The following is a 20,817-nucleotide window of genomic DNA, read 5'->3' as shown; positions in this document are numbered from 1 at the left end:
TCATCCGCGTATGACAATACTTTGATTTCAACATAACCCATAAAAAAAACGGTCACGTTCTTGCTTTGAATGACACTTGAACAAAGTGGCTCTAAGTACAACGAGAACAATAAAGGTGACAAGGGACATCCCTGCCTAACAGAGGACAACACAGGTATTTTAGTTGTTAAAGAATTGTTTACGACCAGTTTAGTGATGCACCCAGTGTACGCCATACGTATCCCGTCATATAAAACTTTTCCAACATTCGCCCTTTTTAGAACAGCCCAAATAACATCATGGTGAACACCATGATGTTATTTGGGCTGTTCACGATCAAATGCCTTCTGCATATCTACTTGAATCATTGCTACTTGGCCGCCTTCACTATTAACACTCTCAAATATTGACCGCGCTATATGAATGTTTGACTGTATCGATCGGCCCCTAATCCCACATGTTTGGTGCTCCCCAACTAATTCTCGAATAACATGCTGCAGCCTACTAGTTAAATGCGCGCGAAAATTTTATAGTCAACATTACACAATGTAATGGGTCGATACTCAGTTACACGTCTTGCCTGCACAGTATCGGGCGTCTTTGGTATCAGCACAGGCGTCTCTACAAAAGAAGGCGGCAAAGCTTTAAGAGAATACGCTTCACGAATAACCTCTAAAAAAAAGGGCAAAGTGCATTTTTAAATTCCTTAAAACATTCTCCGCTTAATCCATCACGCCCCGGTGTTTTATGAGACGACAAGCCGTCAAAGGCACACTCAAGCTCTTCGAGTGTGATTGGCTCTTCCAACTGTTCGCTTACATCATCCGATAGCTGCGGTACTCTCTCCAGTAACACTGCGAGCTTATCTTTGTCTACAATAACATTTACACCACCAAATAGTTGCGAGTAATAATCAGTAAAAACGTGTTCAATAAAACCTGTATCACTGCTCGTGGCTCCCTCATGGTAAACAGCCGGGATTTCTTCATACCCGTGTCCCACTAGAGCGACATACAGAAACAAAAGACAAAGACAAGCCTCAAACCAGCGCCTTTCGCGATTTGAGACGCTTTGTAGAGTAACGGAGGCTATGCTCAAACACGAGCATCATGCACGCGAGGGTGTCTTTGGCAGGCTTGCAATCGCTCGTGCTTACTTCGCGAGCACCGAACGACAAAACGCCTGCCAAAGGTACCATCACGAGCATGCTGCATGGGTTTGAGGCTTGTCGCTGTCTTTTGTCTCCGTCTGTCGCTCTAGTGGGACGCGGGCATTACTAATTGCATGTTTCCGTTCTTCGTCTAGAGCCCTCCGCGTGGGTTGCTCACCTAACAAAAACTTTTCAGCACGCGCTCGCACAATTGCTCCGCGGTAGCGCTCCTGATGGAAAGAGTCCAGCTTCTCCCTTAGATTCTTAATTTCTTCCTCCACTGCACCCGGGCTACTGTTTTCAATTTTGAAAAGTTCGTTAAAAGAAATTTGCAGTCCTTTCTCCTCTCTTCTCGCCTCACGCTGTAAATACGAGGACCTTTCAATCGCTATTTGCTTAACCTCTTCCTTAAAGTATTCCCATTTTTCAAGGAGACATGTATCTTTCCTTGAGATCATTTTGTTCAGAATATCGCTAACATCTCTGACAAAGTCGTCATCCTTTAGCAATGTGTTGTTGATTTTCCAAAGCTGCCAATGAAACTTATTCTTTCGCGATTCTTTTTTCCCAAGCGTCACGCTCACTAAACAGTGGTCTGTAAAAAAATGGGCGTCACTTTATAATCTGCTGTCCTGCTGATAACCTCAGTTGATACGTAAATGCGATCTAATCGCGAGTGGGATGCCCGCTGATAATACGTAAAATGAAGCCTGCCTCGGATTGCCCTTGCGCGCGCTACATCTTCAAGATGCTTCAAGACAGTGCTCCTGCAACAATTCGATGAGCATTTCTGCGCTGATATTTCGGTTTTCTCTCGTCGACGCCCTATCTTCCCGGCTGCAGACGCAATTGAAATCACCCATTAGAACGACGACCTTATCGCACTGCAAGTACGATTTTAAGAATTCAAATAAAACTGTTTTTCATTAGCTCCCCCCCCCCCCCCCCCCCTTGTTGGGTACATAGACACACATAACACGCCATTCGCGATTAAATAAAAAAATCCCGCCGACATACCTACTGCATGGCTTACACACACCTCATAATTGCCTAAAAGGGGGCATAGCGCTTGTTCTATGTCGCTATTCGAGGACATTTTCGTTTCCTGCACAGCAAGAAAGTCTATTTGGTGGTCAGCGAGTAGGCGTTGCAGCTGGTACTGCTTTTTTCGCGAGTTCAAGCCACGTACGTACATTTAATGTTGCGAACCGAATCGGCTCGCGAATATCCAGCGTGCTCGAGACGTAAGGCGTCATACGACGTGATCGTAATAAAAACCCTCTAAACAAAAGCTAATAAAAAAAAAACAGTATCGCTTAATACAAGTTTTCACAGCAAGCCACTCACTGTGGTTTGCCTTTCCGACGGTCATCAGGCGAGTTACGAGGCTTGACCTGGACACGAATCTTTTTCAATCTAGGCTTGTGTTCCGTCGTCGTGCCGGTCCCTTCTACTTCGGTGTCTTCCATGGATGGCGTTGAGTCCCTCATTCGCTTGACAACCTGGATCATCTCGGCGTCAACGGTTGGCACCGGAACCGCGGGGCCTTGACTTCCGCTGCCGTCGTTGCCGTCGCTCGGTGCTCTTGCGTCAGGTGTCTTCTTAGCTTTCTCACCCGTTCCTTCTGCGCCTTGCATAGTTGTCTCAGGAGCACTCGTTTGCGCTTCAGGGACAGGGAGTCGGACAGCCTCTGGGTCGTCCGACGTCGCTCCCTTAAATGGATGAGGCACGGCCGGCGCGGACGCACTGACTGCCTCCTCCGCTTCGGTGTCGTCCATCATGTAGTCTGTCTGGTCTCCTGCCTTGCGGTCACGGGCCATTGTGGCATAGGTCCTGATGCAGTCCGCTGTCTCGTGGCCATAACGGTGACAGTCCGCGCAGCGGGGAACACGGCAGTCCCGGCGAATGTGTCCCGTACGACGACACCGAAGGCAGAGTGGCCCGCGTCCTGGCACTACAGCGAGCACCTTACACCCTTCCAGGCGAAGCTCGTGGGGTAGGCTGTCGATGGTGTAGGCTTCTCTGAGGGTCAGGCGTACACTACGGGTGTTGGATTCAACGGCCTCAAATCCCCTTTCCCGGAAGAGGTCTCTGGTGATCTCGGAGACCTTGCCATAACGCTCCAGCTCCTTTTTCACCTGGCAATTCGGGACGTCGTACGGGACCCAGTGAAGCTTGACCTTCACGGCAGTGTTCGCCGGGTCGATGACGAGGCACCGCCCCCCATTGATGGTCAGTTCCTTGGCGTCGATCAGTTTTTGCTTGGCAGCCAGCGAATGCATCCTAAACATCCAGACGTGGTTCATCTGGTGGGGCCCGGCACTTGCCAGGTCTTTCAACACACCCAGCCGCTCGAGTTCCTGACGAAAGTCTTGCACCCGGTAGGGCCTTCCTTTTACATCACAATGCAGAAAGACAGCATTGGTAATCACGTACCCGGTTGGCAGTTGAGGCAGAATAATCTGATAATCCGCAGCGGTTCCAGGGACAGATGTAACACGGCCTGACGCGGCCGTTATCACCGCTCCGTCGGAGCTCATGTTATCACAACCGTCTCGGTCGAGCGTCGAAAGTTTAATATGGCCATGGCCGCATTGCGTACTTGGCTAGCTGCACGCGCGGCATTACTCCCCTCTCTAAAAAGTGCATCGCCCCGATGCAGCACAAAACAAACAAGTAAATAAAAATAACGGGAAACTAAAGAGTCATTTGGAACACATAAGATCCACAGTCCTATCGAGCGTAGTACGGCTTCAGGAGCACGACGTGGACGACTTCAGGTCGTAGTGGGCGGCGTAATGATGTTCTTGTTCCGTCAGGTATGACCTCGTAGTTCAGCTCCCCAAAGCGACGAAGTAGCTTGTATGGTCCAAAGTGCCGTTTAAGCAGTTTCTCAATGAGGCCGCGGCGACGGATGGGCGCCCACACCCACACCCTGTCTCCGGGCTGGAAGTGGACGTCCCTCTGACGAAGGTTGTAGCGGCCCGCGTCGACGCGTTGTTCGTCTTGAATCAGGAGTCGGGCGAGCTGGCCGACTTCTTCGGCCCGTTGAGCAACCACCTGGGCGTCCCTGCTCTCATTGTCAGCTGGCTCATTGGGCAGCATCGTGTCCAGCATGGTCGGTATACCTTCCGATCACGTACCAGCTCGAAGGGTGTGAATCCAGTGGTCTCTTGAACCGCGGCATTGTAGGCAAACGTGACGTAGGGCAACACCTCGTCCCACGTCTTGAGCTCGACGTTGACGTACACAGAGATCACGTCGGCGATTGTCTTGTTGAGTCGCTCCGTCAGCCCGTTGGTCTGAGTGTGGTATGCAGTGATACGACGATAGCTGGTGTGACTGAGCCGGAGGATTTCTCGAGTCAGTTGTGCCATAAATCATGATCCGCGATTTGTAGTAAGAACTTCGGGAGCGCCGTGCCGGAGGACAATGGACTCGAGGAAAAACTTGGCGACTTCAACCACAGTCCCTGAAGGAAGGGCTTTCGTTTCCGCGTACTGCGTGACATAACCTGGGGCGACGACTATCCAGCGGTTTCCCAGGGTCGACGGCGGAAAAGGACCAAGTAGATCCATTTTGATCTGCTGGAACGGTGCAGTTGGCGGAGGAATTGGCTGCAGGAGACCTGCCGGCTTCGTCGGCGATTTCTTGCGTCGCTGGCACTCGTGGCAGGATCGGGTGTAGAGGTGGACGGTTTTGGGGAGCTTGCGCCAGTAACACTTTTCACGAATGCAAGCCACTGTCCAGCTGTATCCAAGGTGTCCGGACGTCCGGTCGTCGTGACATGCTTGAAAGATCGCCTCTCGAAGGGCGATCGGGATTACCAGCAGCTACGGCGAGTTGTTGTCCCCGAAGTTCACTTTGTAGAGTACACCTTGTCGAATGGCGAAGGTCGGCAGGGCTCGTGAGAAAACACGGGGCACGGTACTCCCGCGCCCTTCCAGGTGCTCGATTAAGGCACGCAGCTCCGGATTGTCTCGTTGACGTCGTGCCATGTCGTCGGTGTTCACTGCTCCTAAGAAGCACTCGTCGTCATCGTCGCCGCTGCTGCCGGAAGGTGTTTCGACAGGGGCCCTGGACAGGCAGTCAGCGTCGCTGTACTTGCGTCCTGACTAGTAAACCGCAGTCGTGTTGAACTCTAGTAGTCGGAGGCTACATCGAGCGAGGCGTCCTGACGGGTCCTTGAGGTTCGAAAGCCAGCAGAGCGAGTGGTGGTCCGTGACTACGCAGAAGGAGCTTCCGTACAAGTACGGACGAAACTTCGTGGTTTTTCAGACGAACGCAAGGCATTCTTTCTCAGTCGCAGAGTAATTCCTCTCCGCCTTGGACAGTGTCCGACTTGTGTAGGCGATGACTCGCTCAACGCCTTCTTGTACTTGAACTAGTACCGTGCCACGTCCTGCGTTACTTGCGTCAGTGTGAATCTCGGTTTCCGCAGCCTGATCGAAATGTCAAAGAACAGGAGGCGTCTAGAGTCGTCGCTTTAGCTCGTCGAATGCCTGCTGCTGCTCCTGGGCCCATTCGAACTTCTCGGCGTCCTTCGTGAGGTTTATGAGCGGTGCGAAAATCCTTGCGAAATCTCGAACGAAGCGACGATAGTAGGCACAAAGTCCAGGGAATCTTGGCACGGCCTTCTTGTCTGTCGGCGCTGGAAATGACGCGACGGCGCGAGTCTTTTCAGGCTCTGGGCGAACGCCATCATTACTAACCACGTGACCTAGAAACTTCAGTTCGTCATAGGTGAACCGACACTTTGACGGCTTGAGGGTGAGTCCGGCGGTCCGTATGGCTTGGAGAACAGCCCGGAGTCGTCGCAAGTGCTCGTCGAAGTCGCCGGAAAACACTGCGACGTCGTCGAGGTAGACGAGAGAGCTCTGCTACTTCAGTCCTTTCAGTATATGGTGTCTATGACACGCTGGAAAGTTGCTGGCGCCGTCCATAGTCCGAAGGACATCACCTTAAACTCGTATATACAGTCCATCCGGCGTGACGAAAGCTGTCTTCTCTCGGCCCCGTTCGTCGACTTTGATCTGCCACTAGCCGCTCTTCAGGTTCATCGATGCAAAGTATCGAGAGTGGCGCGCCGGTCCGACGTGTCGTCGATGAGGGGGAGTGGATAGACGTCTTTCTGCGTCACCGCTTTCAGCTGCCGGTAGTCCACGCAGAACCTAAGCGTTCCGTCCTTCTTTACCAGAACGACTGGAGAGGCCCATGGACTGCTTGAAGGTTGGATTATGTCGTCGTTCCGCATCTCTTGAACTTGCTCCTGGATCACCTACCTTTCTTTTACGGAGACTCTGTACCGCGATCGATGCACGGGGCGCGCGTGGTCCTCGGTAATGGTGCGGTGCTTGGCAACGGCGACTTGGCGCACCTTTGACGACGTCGCAAAGCAGTCGCGGAATTCGGCGAGGAGTTAAATAAGCTGCCGACTTTTCGGGTCCGCAAGCTTTGGGTCAATGTCGAGCTGCTCTGGCGACGTACTGTCTTGCTGAGGTGGTGAGGATTCTTCTCTAATCGCCGCGATTTCGGCGAAGCTCCGCAGTTCCTCGACGTGGCCGACGGCTCCACTTTTCGTGAGGTGTTGCGTTTCTTTTTGGAAGTTCGTGATGAGGACCACAGTGCGGCCATCCTGAAGTTCAGCTACTCCTTTTGCGACGCCTATTCCTCTTCCCAGGAGCAATTAAAAGTTTCCTTGCAGAACAACTTTGCCGCAGGTAGCTACATCGGTCACGACGGGTACGACAACACTTGAACGCGGCGGCAGGTTCACGTGGTCGACAGCGATTCAGATGGCGGCTGGCCCTGTTTGGGGTATCTTTACAGGCGAAACAGGCGTCCGCAGCGTCAACCTGTTCTCATTAAGGTCGATGACGGCGCCGTATTCACAGAGAAAGTCCATGCCGAGAATGACGTCTCTGGAACAGTCTTGTAGAACGACGATCTTCACAGGACACGTTTCGCCGTGAATTTCGACGCGAGCAGTGCACCTTCCGACAGGCCTGATAAGGTGTCCCTCGGCTGTTGGAATTTGTGGTCCTCCCCAGGGTGTCGTAACTTTTTACAGGTGGTGAGAGAGCTTCCCACTCAAAACTATTCAGTCTTGAGTGGGAGGCTCTCTCGGTCTACTCGGGTGTCCACGAGAACAGATGCGTCGTGGCCATCGATAACAACTTTTAGGTTGTTGGGCACCGTTGCAGAAGTGCCGTTGCAATGCGTGGCGTCGGGAAGTGGGAGAGCTCCGGCGTTCTTGGAGGCTTTTTACTTTGGTCGTCTTCGGCAACACCGCATCCAGGCGTTGCCGCACTTAGTTTTCCCGGCGACGCAGGGTAGACAGGCTTTCTCGGCGGGGTCGTGGCGCTGGAGACGCTGAACGTCGTGTTGATGGCGAGCGAGATTCACGGCGGAGAGACGGCACCGAAGATTGGGAGCGTCGTAGGTACTCCTCGATATCGCGGGGGCGTTCGCCGTACCTCGGGCGTTGGTCGTTCGGGTGAGAACCACGCAGCCCAAGTCGACGGCAGGGCAGCCGCGGTAGATTTGGTCGGCTTCCCCGCAGTGGTAGCAGAGCGGCCGTCGGTCGACCGTTCGCCACACGTCGATCTTCCTCGGCGAGGGTCGCTCCGGGCGGACGTCCTGGACTTGTCCTTCCTGGCGTCAAGGATACTGCGACATCAGAGGTTCTCGTCGGGGTGGCGCCGTGGCCTGACGGTTAGCTTGTGGCGGTCGTCGGGCAATGGCAGCGTAGCTCAAAGTCGGTTCCTCTGGCGTCGTCGTGTTGATCGGAACCTCAGGTCGGAAGGCTCGGAGAACTTTTTCTCGGGCGACCTCGGCTAGCGACAGTGAGGACGGGCGATCCGCAGCGTGGAGCATCTTGCGGAGTTCTTCCTGGACGACTTCGCGGACGATCTCCCGAAGGCTGTCGACACCGCTGGCATTCAGGTTAAGAAGAGAAGCAGCGACAGTTGAAGCAGCAGGCGCGCCGGTGATTCGGTGGTAGTGGCTTTATCGGTCTGTCAGAACAAGCTCGATATTAATGGTTTCGGTTACAAAACCATTGACAGTCGTCGGGGGTTTGCGTACCAATTCTCCGATAATTACATCCTTCACGCCATGCATGAGAGCGTGAAGTTTCTTCTCGGCGGCGGCCTCCGGATCGGCCCGGGAACTTAGACGCAGGACATCTTCGACAAAACTTGTCACGCTTTCGTTGGGGCCCTGCGCCCTCGTTCGAAGAAGGTCCTCTGCTCGCTGCCGACGGTGGTAGTTGATGAACGTCCGTTTCATTTCGGCGGCGCACGGCTCCCACGAAGTAAAGGAGGCTTCGTGGTTCTCAAACCAGTGCCTCGCGCTGCCTTCAAGCCCGAAGAAGAGGTTCTGGAGGCGGTGCTCATCCGTCCATCCGTTGTGACGGGCTAAACGTTCATATCGATGCTGCCAGTCCTCTACGTCTTCGTGACCTTTAACGTGAAAGGGCGTCGGGGTGCGGGGAGTGACGGGCAGGATGACGACGGGTGCGGTGGCCATCGTCGCGGTCCGCTTCTTTTGCTTCTTTGGCAGGGGTCCAAATTCCGGGAGTTGGCCTTCGGAACGGTGGCTTGCTCGGACGTTGGAGTCTTCTGCGAAGGGTAGTCTCCCGGGGCTGAGCACGTCACTTGGCCGGCGTGTCTTCGGAGGGGTACGCACTACGGGCATAGACTGCAATACCCCGCACCTCCACCAAAATGTCACAAAGCAACACGCAAGGAAACAAAGAATAGTTGGGGGAAACGGAAACGTTTAATGGGGCGAAATTTTGCGCAAAAATAAAAAGGAAACGGAAGATAACAGCAGAGCGTTGGGGGTGTCGGCGTCGGCGTAATAGCAGAGTCGAACGCTGCGGCGAGACTGACTGAGGATCGCCATGCGGAGCCCCTTGTGTACACGCGTTGGCTTCTAAAACAATCGGCCTAGAAGGTTCGGCGACGAGAACGTTCGCACCTCGAAAAAGCGAGAGGATTCTCGAATTTACTAGAACACTAAATTGCAAGGATAAACAAAAGACGCGTCACTCCCAGGAATCGAACCCTGGCACTTTGCGTGGGAGGCAGGCACGATAACCTTAGGCCATGGTCGCGCTGCCTACTTGGCTAGCTGCGCGCGTGGCAATATCACTCTATGAGCGAAGGCAAAAAAAAAAAGAATTTTGATCTTTTTAAATATTGTGCAGGGAAATGAACGAGAACGATTAATCAATTAAGTATTCAATTAAAGGCCGAAGATTAATCGGGTTAAAAAGTTTAATCAACGCCAAGCCCTAGCAATGAGAGGGTTCAAGGGGATACAAGGGTCCGGCGGTTGCAGTTGTACACTCTCAACAAAAGGATTGTCGTAGGGTACGACCTTTGGGGTAGTAAGAAGCCGTCACAGATATCGCTACCCCCCCCTTCGTTATACTAGCGACCCCAAGGGCAGTCACACGGCACGCAATCAAGAGGTAATCAAAGTGAGCACCCCCAAAAGAAACATGGCGGCTGGCAAGCGACAGGCGAGCGATACGAGTAAGGCCTAGCGAGCTGGACTGCTCTTTTTCTAAAATACGGTTCTCAAGTGCGTGCGCCCGTTCGCTGTCTTCCGTGCGCACTAAAGCACTCCAAAACGCGCCTCGAAGCACCGGCACCGCACTTAGTGGGGGATTCGCGGGTTTGTCCGAGACTGCTTTCGCGCAGCCAGCTGCATTTGCTTCGCGGCCAGAAAACATTCAAAGAAGGAATCGTACAGCGACAAATGGAAGGATGTCTTTATTGAACAGAGCATCTGCTTGGTGTGCTTGCCGTAAGTGATTCGGCGTTTTCGGTTGACAGCGCCGATGCGAAGCATCACCGATTCAAGCGGCGTCGGTTCCGATCGTTCAACGCTCCTGGGGACCTATGTTGGACTTTCGAGAAACTAGAAACAGAAGTGACGTACCGGCAGGAGGAGCGTAACCAAGCAACGGCGCGCACCGCGAAACCGCCCTCTTTGACGCCGTGACGACATGGCAAGATTGACGTCTGTCACTCACTTGAGAGGCGTCAAGAGCCAACCACCGAAGAGCGGAAGTAGCTACGCTGTCCCCCTGCCGTACCTACGCTTTCCCGGCGTTACCTATCTGGAACCAAGTCCCTACGCAAGCGTCCGTTTCTCCGGCAACCGGAAAGGCATTTTCTGCTTTTAGTCAAGCGAAGGCAGCCAATCCCTTGCGGCGGCGACCTTCACATCGGCTCTTTTTTAAAGAAACTTGTCAAACTAAAAAAATACACGTGTTCTATTGAAATGAACAAATGATTTTGTAGCGGTTCCAAAAAATATTAGATGGAGTAAACTCGCATAAAAGGTTAGAACAACATGCGGGACGCGGATGAGCGCCTAGTTCAAATTACCGGCGCTCATGACTGCTCAAGAAACGGGCTGATGTGGCCTCTCTGGTATGCGGCGCAACTGAGCTCAGCCCGGCGCTGTCCAGAGACGACAAAGTTCGTCTCTGGAACGAGCTAACCTCCCGGCTCAACTTCCTCGGGCCTCCAAGGAAGCCTCCAAGGAAGGAGCCGGAAGGTTGGAAACGCTACTGGGCCATGCGGGTGTCGAAGGCGCGGGCCCGGGCTACGGAGCTGGCGAAACAGGCGAGGTAATTTGCGTAGTTTACTCAGAGTGTGGACCAAGCTATTGAATTACTTCCTTTACCCGCAGGCAAACAGGGGGCGGAGGCGCCCGGGTGCGCTCGCCGGCGTCATCATACTCACGTATTTTGGCGCTGGTGGGCGAGGACTCGGCCCTGGGCGCTCCCGGGTTTTCTTTATTTGAAACCAAGAGGTCTGCACTCTAGCCACAACCTGCCACCCGCCTGAAACTGGCCTCCCGGTTTGCCATTTTTCTTTTATCGAAATAAAGTGGAGATTTGGGCCAGTTCGTTCATTGCAAACAGAAAAAGCGCCGAAAAAAAAAACACAAAAAAACACAGGGACGCAGCCGAAGGGAAACAGGACAAGGTGCACTCTCAACTAAAGTTAAATTTTCAATAAACTTCAGTTAAGAGTGCATTTTGTCCTGTTTCCTTCGTCCGTGTCCCTGTGTTTTTCGTTTGTTTGTTTTCTTATATCATTGTTGATCTCAACATACCTCTACTGTGGAATCTGTCATGCTTCCATGTGTGACAAAACACACACAAAATGGCAGTGTGCTGAATTAAGTGAAGTGTAGTGCGAAATAATGTCTGTGATATATCCTGGATAATGACAAAGAATTTATACGGTGTTTAATAGTCCATGCTCAATTTTAAAGAAAGTATTGCAACCTGTGCTTTCAAACATGTTTATTTTTCATGTTATGGCATTGTTCTAAAAAAAAGAAAGCACTTTCAAAGACACTGCTTGTTGTCTTCTTTATACATTCAAACCGACACAAATCCAATATGCCATTATCGAGTAATACACCTGGCCCTGTGGTAACCATAATAGATTGTAAAATGGAACAGGGCAATGGAAGTGTAGAGAAAATGAATCAATGTCCAAACCCGATACGAACAATATATTGCAGTAAAAGAAGCAAAACGGGTCTCACAAGTAGCCTCATTGAGTTATCCGTTTCCTGCAAGGGCGAGCCAGATGCCCTGTTGGCTAGCTACATAACCCACAAAACATTCTGTTATTGCTCCAGGCATTTTATGCACCCTGCTTGCAAATTAAAAAAAGCTCTATCAACATCACCGTGATGCACCGAATAGCATTTCGGAGGCGGTACTACATGTCCGTAAAGGTAACACGGTGGTTGTGCGACGAACTGCGCAAGGCATTGGAGTTGACACTGTGGAGCTTATGGATGGCCTTGACTGTGGAGCAACACGTGAGGCACATACTGTCACGGGGGGCTTCTCTGGTGGCAAGGGTCGAGGTGAGGACGACGAGGGGTGCGCTGTCGCCGGTGGCGTCCCTGGTGTGCGGGAGTGCCACCGTGGCGAGGACGATGAGGGGCTCCCTGTCGCCGATGGTGTCCCTGATGGGCGGGACCTCCATTGTGGCGACGGACTCCTTGGCACTGGTGGTGTCCCTGGTGGGCGCGACTGCCATCGTGGCTTGCGTGGGGCTCCAGGGAGGCACGGCTGTGGCGGGTTCGGAACTGGGCAACAAGGCGCTGCCTCAGAGCCCTCCCCCTGTCCGAGAGGCTGACCCGAGGGTGGGCAGGAGCTAGCCTCTGGTCATCCGCCACTGACTCCTCCGAGCTCGGCCCAGACTCCAACCCTGGCTCGTGAGGGTCCGGTTCTGCCTCCCTCGATGAAAGGCACATATTGTGGAGCACTGCACAAGACGATATAATGACGGTGGCTGTTGTTGGATGATAATACAGAGTCCGGTGTCTTTGCAGACACTGGAATCTGCTTTTCAACAGCCCAATGCAGCGCTCCACAATGGACCTTATCGAAGAATGTGCCTTATTAAACCGGCCGCAAGCGGTGGAGGTCGCGTGGAATCCAGGGACAGGGGTGATGAGCCAAGGTTCCAAGGCATAGCCGCTGTCACCTGCAGAAGCGGAAAAGGAAATGTATGATATTAATGCTGTTTTATTTTTAAAGAATACTTCAACGACAGTTGAAATATACCCGTCGTGTTCAGAAATAGGCTGAATTTGATCCACAATACTCGTAAATGACAATTGCACATTTGTATTTTGAGCTTGATGGCTGTATTTTTCGTTATAAACAGCCCACACTGGCAAGCGCTCGGAGAGCAGCCAGCTGAGAGCACGTCACATCCAGTGCAATTGTGATGTAGTTTATCTCGGGATGAGCAAAGCTGCGGCGAGGAAGACGTCAGGATGCCCTAGCTGTTCCAGCAACCAAAGCGGTCGAAGCACGCCAGCGATCGGGCCACCGCAACTAACCCCAAAGCTGCTTTTGTGTGAATTTTTAGTGACGGGTTAATCTTCTATCATCTTGGGACACACAAAAGAGAGTCCCGTCGAATGTGGAATTCCTCCCTCCCCTTTTCTCTTCTGCTGGCCGTAGAGCTGTCGGGATGGCGTCAGGTTTAAAGCATGTATAGTTCTAGGTAAGACAGTTATCATCCCTACCTGTTAAGGTTCCTAGAAGGGCATTAGAGCTTTAGCGACATCTAGAAAACGCTCTTTGCTAATTGCCTAATTTATTTAAATGCCTTTTAGTGCCTTTTTTAACAAGATATTGATGAGTTCGATGTGATACTGCTCTTTTGAACACGTATAGACCCAAAAATAAGCACCGAAATTTCGTTGTAGTATCCCTTTAAAATTGCTCACAACTACGCAGGTAAAACTGCTGTTTGCAACCTTTCCCGCCTGTAGTTGACAGCTGCGTCGAAGTGTTTCCAAGAAGACGTGTCACAGGTATGGCCAGAGCGCATGCCAGTTATTCATGTTAGGAATAATATGTGTGATATTGTAGCTTATAAGTGGTGCAGAGCCATCACGTACAGAACCAACAAATGGAGTATGCTTACCGAGCAGGAGCCTGCCATCGTCTATCAGCCGGTCTTGCTCAAAGTTGCTCCAGAGCCACGAGTAGCGCCACGCGAAGGAGCTGTGCACCGACCCAGGATACCGTGGGTCGATGCTCATCACCCGGCAGTCGGCGTTACACACCTGCAATAGTGAGACATATGTAGACATTAATTCAACTGAATCCACAAACAGTTGATTGCACTCATTGTCATGGGGCCCTGTCAAACACTATTTACATGTTGAACAACACACCACCATAAATTATGTGGTTTACAAACTTAAAATATTAAGACAGCGCAAAAAAAACGACGGAATATTGGATGAAGGAGGACACAGACAGAGCGCTGTCTGTGTTACAAAGATTAAAATTATATGATAAATAGCCACTACCTTTGATCCACGTAATAGTCTAGGCAAATTTGTTTTTTTTTTTCAAAGGAGAGTTTACACTTTATCATGCAGGACAGGGACTAATGCTTAAAAGCCTAACACGACATGAAAACAAACAGAGATCGAAAGCTTTTCAGCTAACAAACCCTCCCTTCCTTCGTCGAACAAACGCTTGTGCGGAGAATGAACGAGTACTAACAATTCATAACTCTCTAAAATGGCATATCCACACCGTATTAGCGGCGCTCTTTTTCAAACCCATTCAGAACGGGCATTGGCCTATAACTAAAAGCGCGAGCTAGCTGCTTTGGATAAAGCCCCGGCGGCTGCACGAGCGCTCGTGCAGCGAGTGCTCCAGTCAAGCCGTTCGCGCTCGCAGTCATCTTAGTTAGTTCATGCTAAGGTGAGACGTAGTATATATGTGATCATACGTACCTCCATCGCGTTCAGAGCGTAGAATTGTTTGCGGCACCAATACGCCGCCTTCGTGACGGTGGGGTCGTTCTGTGACGGACCGACGATGGCGATCATCGTCCCGTCGACGCAACCGATGACGCCGGGTATCCTGCCGAGCCGTTGGAAGCCCCTCTCGACGTCTTCCCTCTTGCCGGTTGTCTGGGAAAAGTCGATCCAGCCGCGCCGGATCCCCAGAGGCTGCACAATAGCGAGGGACACAGCCCGCACAACAATGCCGACTGTAGCCTGATTCCTCGCTATGTGCTCGTCGCTCGCCACCATGCTCTGAAAGCTCCCCGCACAGTTTGCTCCCCGTGGCGTAAAAGCGAAGTGCGCACAACACTTGCTGTTCCACAGACATCACCGTCCACGAACCTCGCAGCCTCAACTTTGGCTCCTCGCGCAGTTCGTCGCACAATCAACGGACCACATTCTTGGTGAGACGGTACTGCCTCCGAAAAGCTTCCTCCGGTAGTTCAAAGGCATCGCGGTGTCGCTGTGCAGCCGGTGGAGCCTTTCCGGAGGGAAAAAAGAAGTTGAACAGTAGAAAGACTGTCGCTCTGCCTCCGAGACGCCGTGTTTCCAATTTCGCTACCGCGAAGAGACCATCGACAGACTCGTTCCCTTTTCAGACGAAACACCGAGGAAACGATACGTCAAAGTGTTGTCACTTCCGGTGGGGGCGGTTCGCCGTCTCCGCCCACATTTTCGTAGGGAACTTTCGTCATTCGAGCCTCAACCAATCAGACGCGATGTCGTCACTTCCGTTTCTTTTAGGAGAAACGAAACATTTGTCCAACATAGGTCCCCTGCTCACCTGTTCGCATTCGTTATCCACTTTTGAGTCCCTGGTAATCCTCACCGCGTCTGTGCACGCACTTGGAGCTGTACACCGCACGGAACACCCGTTCAACTTGCTATGGGACGGATCAGGTGTTGGACTGATCCTACTGGGACGAGAGAGAGACCGAGAGCCGAACCCAAGCCTCCGCAGGCTGCTCCGTGGAGCCATGGAATGCCTCCATGTTTTTCACCCAATTAAATAGACATATAAACGCACGACTCCTTGAATTGGGCGGCGACAAGCGCCACCTAACGGACAACGCTCAAACTAACAAAAAAGAAAAAACTAGCAGTCACTGTGAGCGCATCGCCGGACATACACCTATTTCACACCACACTTCACACATTCGCGACATAGAGGTAACATATGCATTGTATACATGAACGCATGTACAAACAGCACAAGGTATAACACAAGACACTGACACTTTCCATTCCTATACACACTGAAAGTCGTCACCACCAGCTTATATACTGCTGTATTTTTTGTGTGACCACTGTCATATTTTGCATAAATACAAAAAGACTGTGCAAGATTTACCCGTATATAATATTTTCCCCTACCGCCCTTAGGAAAGCGCTCTTATCTCTAATGTAATCCACTGCAAAAGTGAACTGCAGGTTATAAATAAATTTGAATAGTCGCTACACGTCACGTTTTCGTCGGTTTCGTTTTCTCGCTAGCCTACACTTCAAGTATACAGAAGCCTGTTTAATGAGTTGTATTATCGAAACTAATTTCTGCAATTCAAACTTTCTGAATATGCTGACGCATTTTCTTTTCTCTTTTTACATATCCGGATGACTTCAGCGGTGGTTGAGTACACGCAAAGTAACGTTGAGTACACTGAGCACGCGGAAGTGATTCTGGCGAAGCGCGTCCACCGGTCCCCCCGAAGCATTGTTTGTTTTCTCCTTTTCACTACAATTGTTTCTGCTCAAGCGCGTTTCTTTCAAATGTATGTTCTATGCGCGAGCGCTCGCGCCAAGAGGACAGTGCAGAATTGCGCTTTCGGGCCCGTGCCTTCACCTACGTATGCTAAATTATATGAACATCAAAGAACGCCGAGATCATAGTTCTCTGCGCCGCACCTGCTGGCGTCTGCAGCAGTACTTTTTCTAAAGCAAAAATATAAAACAAATAGCACTTGTATGTTTGCCAACGCCTTATTTTTGAAAATACACTTGGAATCTTTTATATAGATAAAAGAAGCGCGCGCCGGAAGGACTGAAATCCTAGTCCTTTTGGGATGACACACATATCCATTTGGGATGACCGACACTTGCCCTAGCGGCCCTGCCATTGTTTGAGGCATTTTTTAAACGCCACTTTGGAAATGGCCTTTAGCTGGGCCGTCATATTCCGCATTATATCTTCTTGTGACCCACACAGGGTCCCTTTCAGCGGCATTTTTATCTTGGGGAAGTGCCAGAAATCACAAGGAGCGACGTCGGGAAAGTAGAGAGCCTGATGCGTGCTGTGTCTGGCCAAGAAACTCAATCAGATGCAAAGAACGAGCTGGTGCAGTCATGGTGCCACTGTCGTGTTCCAGCTACCCACAGATCCGGAGTCTCGTGCTGCACGGCATTGTGAAGAGTACTAGCAGAAGATACGTTGAGGTAGTACTCTTTGGTAATGTTTTAACCTTGTAGTGCATACTCGGGATGCATTACCCCAGGAGAGTCAAAGAAAATGGTCAACATCACTTTGATGTTGCTATGCACCTGTCATGCTTGTTTTCACACCGGGATGTTGAATGTCTCCATTGTGACGACTACATCTTGGTTTCCAGATCGTACGCGTTAACTCATGACTCATAACCAGTGATGACGGAGTTCAGGAAGCTGGGGTCACCATTTATGGAGTCCAACATGTCTTGCGAGACGTCCAGACAGAGTTCCTTTTGCTCTATAGTGAGCAACGTCGGCATGAATTTCACAGACACTCTACGTAGACCCAAATCCTCCTTCGAAATTGAATGCACTGAACTGGAACATACTCCCACCTCAGCTGTAGGTTTTTTTAACGGTGCTGCAACGGTCCTGCACAAAAAGAGTCCGCACTTGGTTAATCACCTCGTTATTTCGGCTAGTTGAAGGCCTTCCGGAACGTGCGTCGGTTTCCACAGACGTGCGGCCATCTTTGATCCGGTAGCACCACTTGTTAATTTGTGCAATGTCCATGGCATTGTCGTCGAAAGCCTGCTGAATCTTTCTAATTGTTTCCACCTGAGTGTCACCAAGCTTGAACAAAATTTGAAGCAATACATATATTCAAGCCGTAGCATCACCTTAGGAAAAGAAAGAAAAAACGACGAAGACTGGCTGCGATTACTCACTCGGAAGCTGACTGCCAGCAACTCATTTTCTGCGGGCCTGATAAAATTCAGTCATCTGCATTAATGTTCCCTTCACCTCCACACCAGAAGATGCTGTCCGCACTTCATTTGTTTCCGTGGGACAAATTTAGGTCGGATACCTTCACATACTGCAAAATGCGGCACGCCAAACCTGAGGAGGCACAGGCACGTAGCCAGAGGGTGCTTAGGCTCGGAGGGTGGGCGGAACGTGCTACCACAGGTTATGCTCTCTTCTTGTCAAAGTGCCTGTCAGTCAAGCGAATGGCTTTCAGAATTATTTATGCTTCAAAACAGAGTTCGGAGCTCTCTTCGGCGCTTCCACGAGTTGTTCTTGATCTTCTCTCTTTAAAAGGACCATTCTGTGGTCTGGGGTGTTGCTTGTAGGGTCCAAAGATCCAGACACTGAAGCCGTACAGGGTATGTGATTGCCTCTTTAAAGGGATACTGAACCGAATTTTGAGTTTTGCAAAATAAGGCTCTAGAAGCGTTGAACAGGACTCTACGAACTCCAAAACATTACTTGTACATCGATATCTCAAAAGGAATGGCCGCACTTTTGGAAAAGAAAGGCGTGACCAAGCGAGGCCTCTGACATCACCGTCCTCCGGGAGAATTTGAGAATGAGGGGTAGCGGCCTCGCTTCGGTTCACCAGCTCGACACGGGACGTAGTGAGGAGGAGAGGGAATGGGGAATCAAATCGTGACGTGCCTTGTCTTGTCGGCCTCGTCAACCGGGTTCAGTCAGGCACTTCTTTTCTAAAAATATGGCGATCCGTTAGAGATATCGCTGTATGAGTGATGTTTTGGGGTTTTGCATCGTCCTGCCTATCTGTCCAGCCTTGTTTTGCGAGTTCGAAAATTCGGTTCAGTATCTCTTTGAAGCTTAGTCGAAAGACATCACGTTTTACCCAGAGGCTCCACACCAGACGTGTCACTCTCAGAGGCGTCATCTATATCCAGCCCGATGATGATGGGCTGGATGTGAGCACTAGTGGCATTGCCTTGTTGGAACGCTTCTTCCACCCCAACAATGTGCTTCCAAGCATTGCACAAGCTTTCAGCCGTGACCAACCCAGCTTCATTGATGAGCTATTGAAATATGGCACTTCTCGAGAACTCCCGAGTGACTCTGGATGTGCCTTCCTGTCACAGTCGAGTCTGAAATTCTGCAAGCCTGCCTCCCCCCCCCCCCCCCCCAATCCACCTTTACCTACCGTTTGAACAGAATCTTATCTGATATGTTCTCAGTGTATGCCATTGAAGCCCTGAACCCACAATATGACAGACGTCGCACACAAAAAGATGCCATTCACGTGTTCCATCTCAAACCTTAACATCGAGCCATCGACCTCGTAGCACCATGACGAGACGTGCTTCCTTGAAAAGGTGCAATATTACAAGATGAAGATACTGCTTAGGAGAAGACGAGGTGGAGGACAACTAACTCGCGCAGCAGACGTCCAGCCTTCTGCAACAATCTTCATTCCTATACAAACCACCTTTTCATCGAAACAATATTAATAGTGGAACAGCACCTGGGTCCCGGTGACAAGATGGCATTTCCGGGCTTTCAGTTAAGCTGTACATAAGGAGAGCAACTTTTTTTTATTATGATCCCATACCTCTCAGTGTGACATAAGTGAGAACGTGAAGCATGCTTCTAAATCAATGCTTGTGGAAATGCATGAGCAAACTTTCTAAATTTCTAAAAAAAATACAGGAGATGATGCCTGTTCCAATAAAAACCAGCACTGTTTTTAATGTGTTTATTTTCAAAATATACAGTACAAATTTAAATCGGACTGCTTTCGTTTAAAAACAAATAGCATCAAGTAATGTGATTTAGGTTTAAAACAATGTTCAACTGAAAAACAAGTCTTTATAAGGCACTGCACACATGGTATACTATGAACAGCCTTTACAATAAGTTAATGAAAGCAGGTCTTGAATCACAAGCAGCTCCAGACTTGCAATGCAACTGTGCCCATTTTTGTGTGCGAAACCCCGATGGCATGCTCAAGAAGGGTGAGTGTATTTTTGATTTCAGCAGAGTATTCGATGTTCAAAGCCCAGAACAGGCACATCAACAACGACACTGCTTGTGTAAGGCTTGCAGCATCAATGGTCAAACCTTCGACTGTGACCGCATACACTGAAGATGTGAGCACGTCCTCACCAGTGTACAGAATACTTGGGTTCATGTACTGGGCGCCCGGCTCTTGTGAGAAGGACAAAGGCCATTTCGATAAAAATACCAACATGCAAATCGCTGCACAATTAAAAACTTTCCCGAGTCATTTCATTCTTATTGAAAGTAAAACTTATACTTCTTTCAATTTAGTAATGCTGTTGGGCTAACGTGCTTTTAAAGTTTATCCAGACATTTTGGGAAAAATGTGCAAATCAGAACTTGCTGTTTCGGCAAGACAAAGGACATTAAAACAATTCCTCAGAAGGTCTTTACAGACAACCTGGTAATTGTTCAGTTTGTTATGTCGTCACATATTTTTCGCAAGAGTAGAGTTTTGGAAACAGTCCCACACTGCACTTTATTTTGAAGTAAATGATTAAGCACAAAAGGTTGTATGTATCCATATAAACTTGCTAGAATGATCCTCAACTTTCAAAAGGAAAAAAAAAAGAAATATTTGCAATGTCTACCGTAGTCTTAAGCAAGCACCCACTCAAAATTCGAGGATAATCACGAAAAATAGGGGGATGGGTGCTTCTGAGGTCCTCAATATGCAAAGGACTTGCCTTTGCATATTTTCGAAATGTTACAAAATTGCGAGACACTTATTGTGGAATGGGTGGATGCTCGCATTTCGCAGTAAATAAAACCCAGTTCGTTTTAAATATTAACTACCATAATTATACAACTGATCTACCCAGTTCACTCAAGCATATCACTTTTTCAGGTCGGAAGCTTTTTCTGAGGGAACCTATAAATGCGAAAAAGTACTATTTCTTCAATTGTTGTAGTGTTTTACATCACAACGCTCGGGAGGAGCTCTGCATTTGTTTTTCATCCCATCCTCCCCAAACATCAGGGTTTACAATGTTAGAGCTTTTAGCTTTTTTGTTGGTATGAGAAAGTAGGATTTCTTCTCCCCAAAATAAATATGCGCCTGGTGCGACATAACGGAC

General features: G+C 50.0%; 1 protein-coding gene across 1 annotated transcript; it reads right to left on the bottom strand.

The window, feature by feature from the left end:
* Nucleotides 1–2,472: 2,472 nt before the first annotated feature.
* On the bottom strand, nucleotides 2,473–19,326 carry LOC115311428. The gene is made up of 2 exons (XM_042290265.1): nucleotides 19,293–19,326; nucleotides 2,473–3,344 (listed from the first exon to the last, which is right to left on the bottom strand). Exons 1-2 carry the CDS (start codon nucleotides 19,324–19,326, stop codon nucleotides 2,473–2,475), a joined length of 906 nt encoding a protein of 301 aa, XP_042146199.1.
* Nucleotides 19,327–20,817: the final 1,491 nt, after the last annotated feature.

Source organism: Ixodes scapularis, unplaced genomic scaffold (assembly GCF_016920785.2).
Source record: "Ixodes scapularis isolate PalLabHiFi unplaced genomic scaffold, ASM1692078v2 PGA_scaffold1__304_contigs__length_218370807, whole genome shotgun sequence".
Classification (NCBI taxonomy): domain Eukaryota; kingdom Metazoa; phylum Arthropoda; class Arachnida; order Ixodida; family Ixodidae; genus Ixodes; species Ixodes scapularis.
The sequence above is the reverse complement of the archived record's forward strand: the minus strand, read 5'-3'. Positions and strand labels throughout refer to the sequence as shown.

Coding starts and splice junctions, on each gene's coding strand:
- LOC115311428 (XM_042290265.1), bottom strand. CDS start 19,326: ATGCTTCACGTTCTCACTTATGTCACACTGAGAG. Junction 3,345..19,292: donor CACTTATGTCACACTGAGAG/GTATGGGATCAT, acceptor ATGGGGGGCGGT/GCCTCGTCATCGACCCGGCG.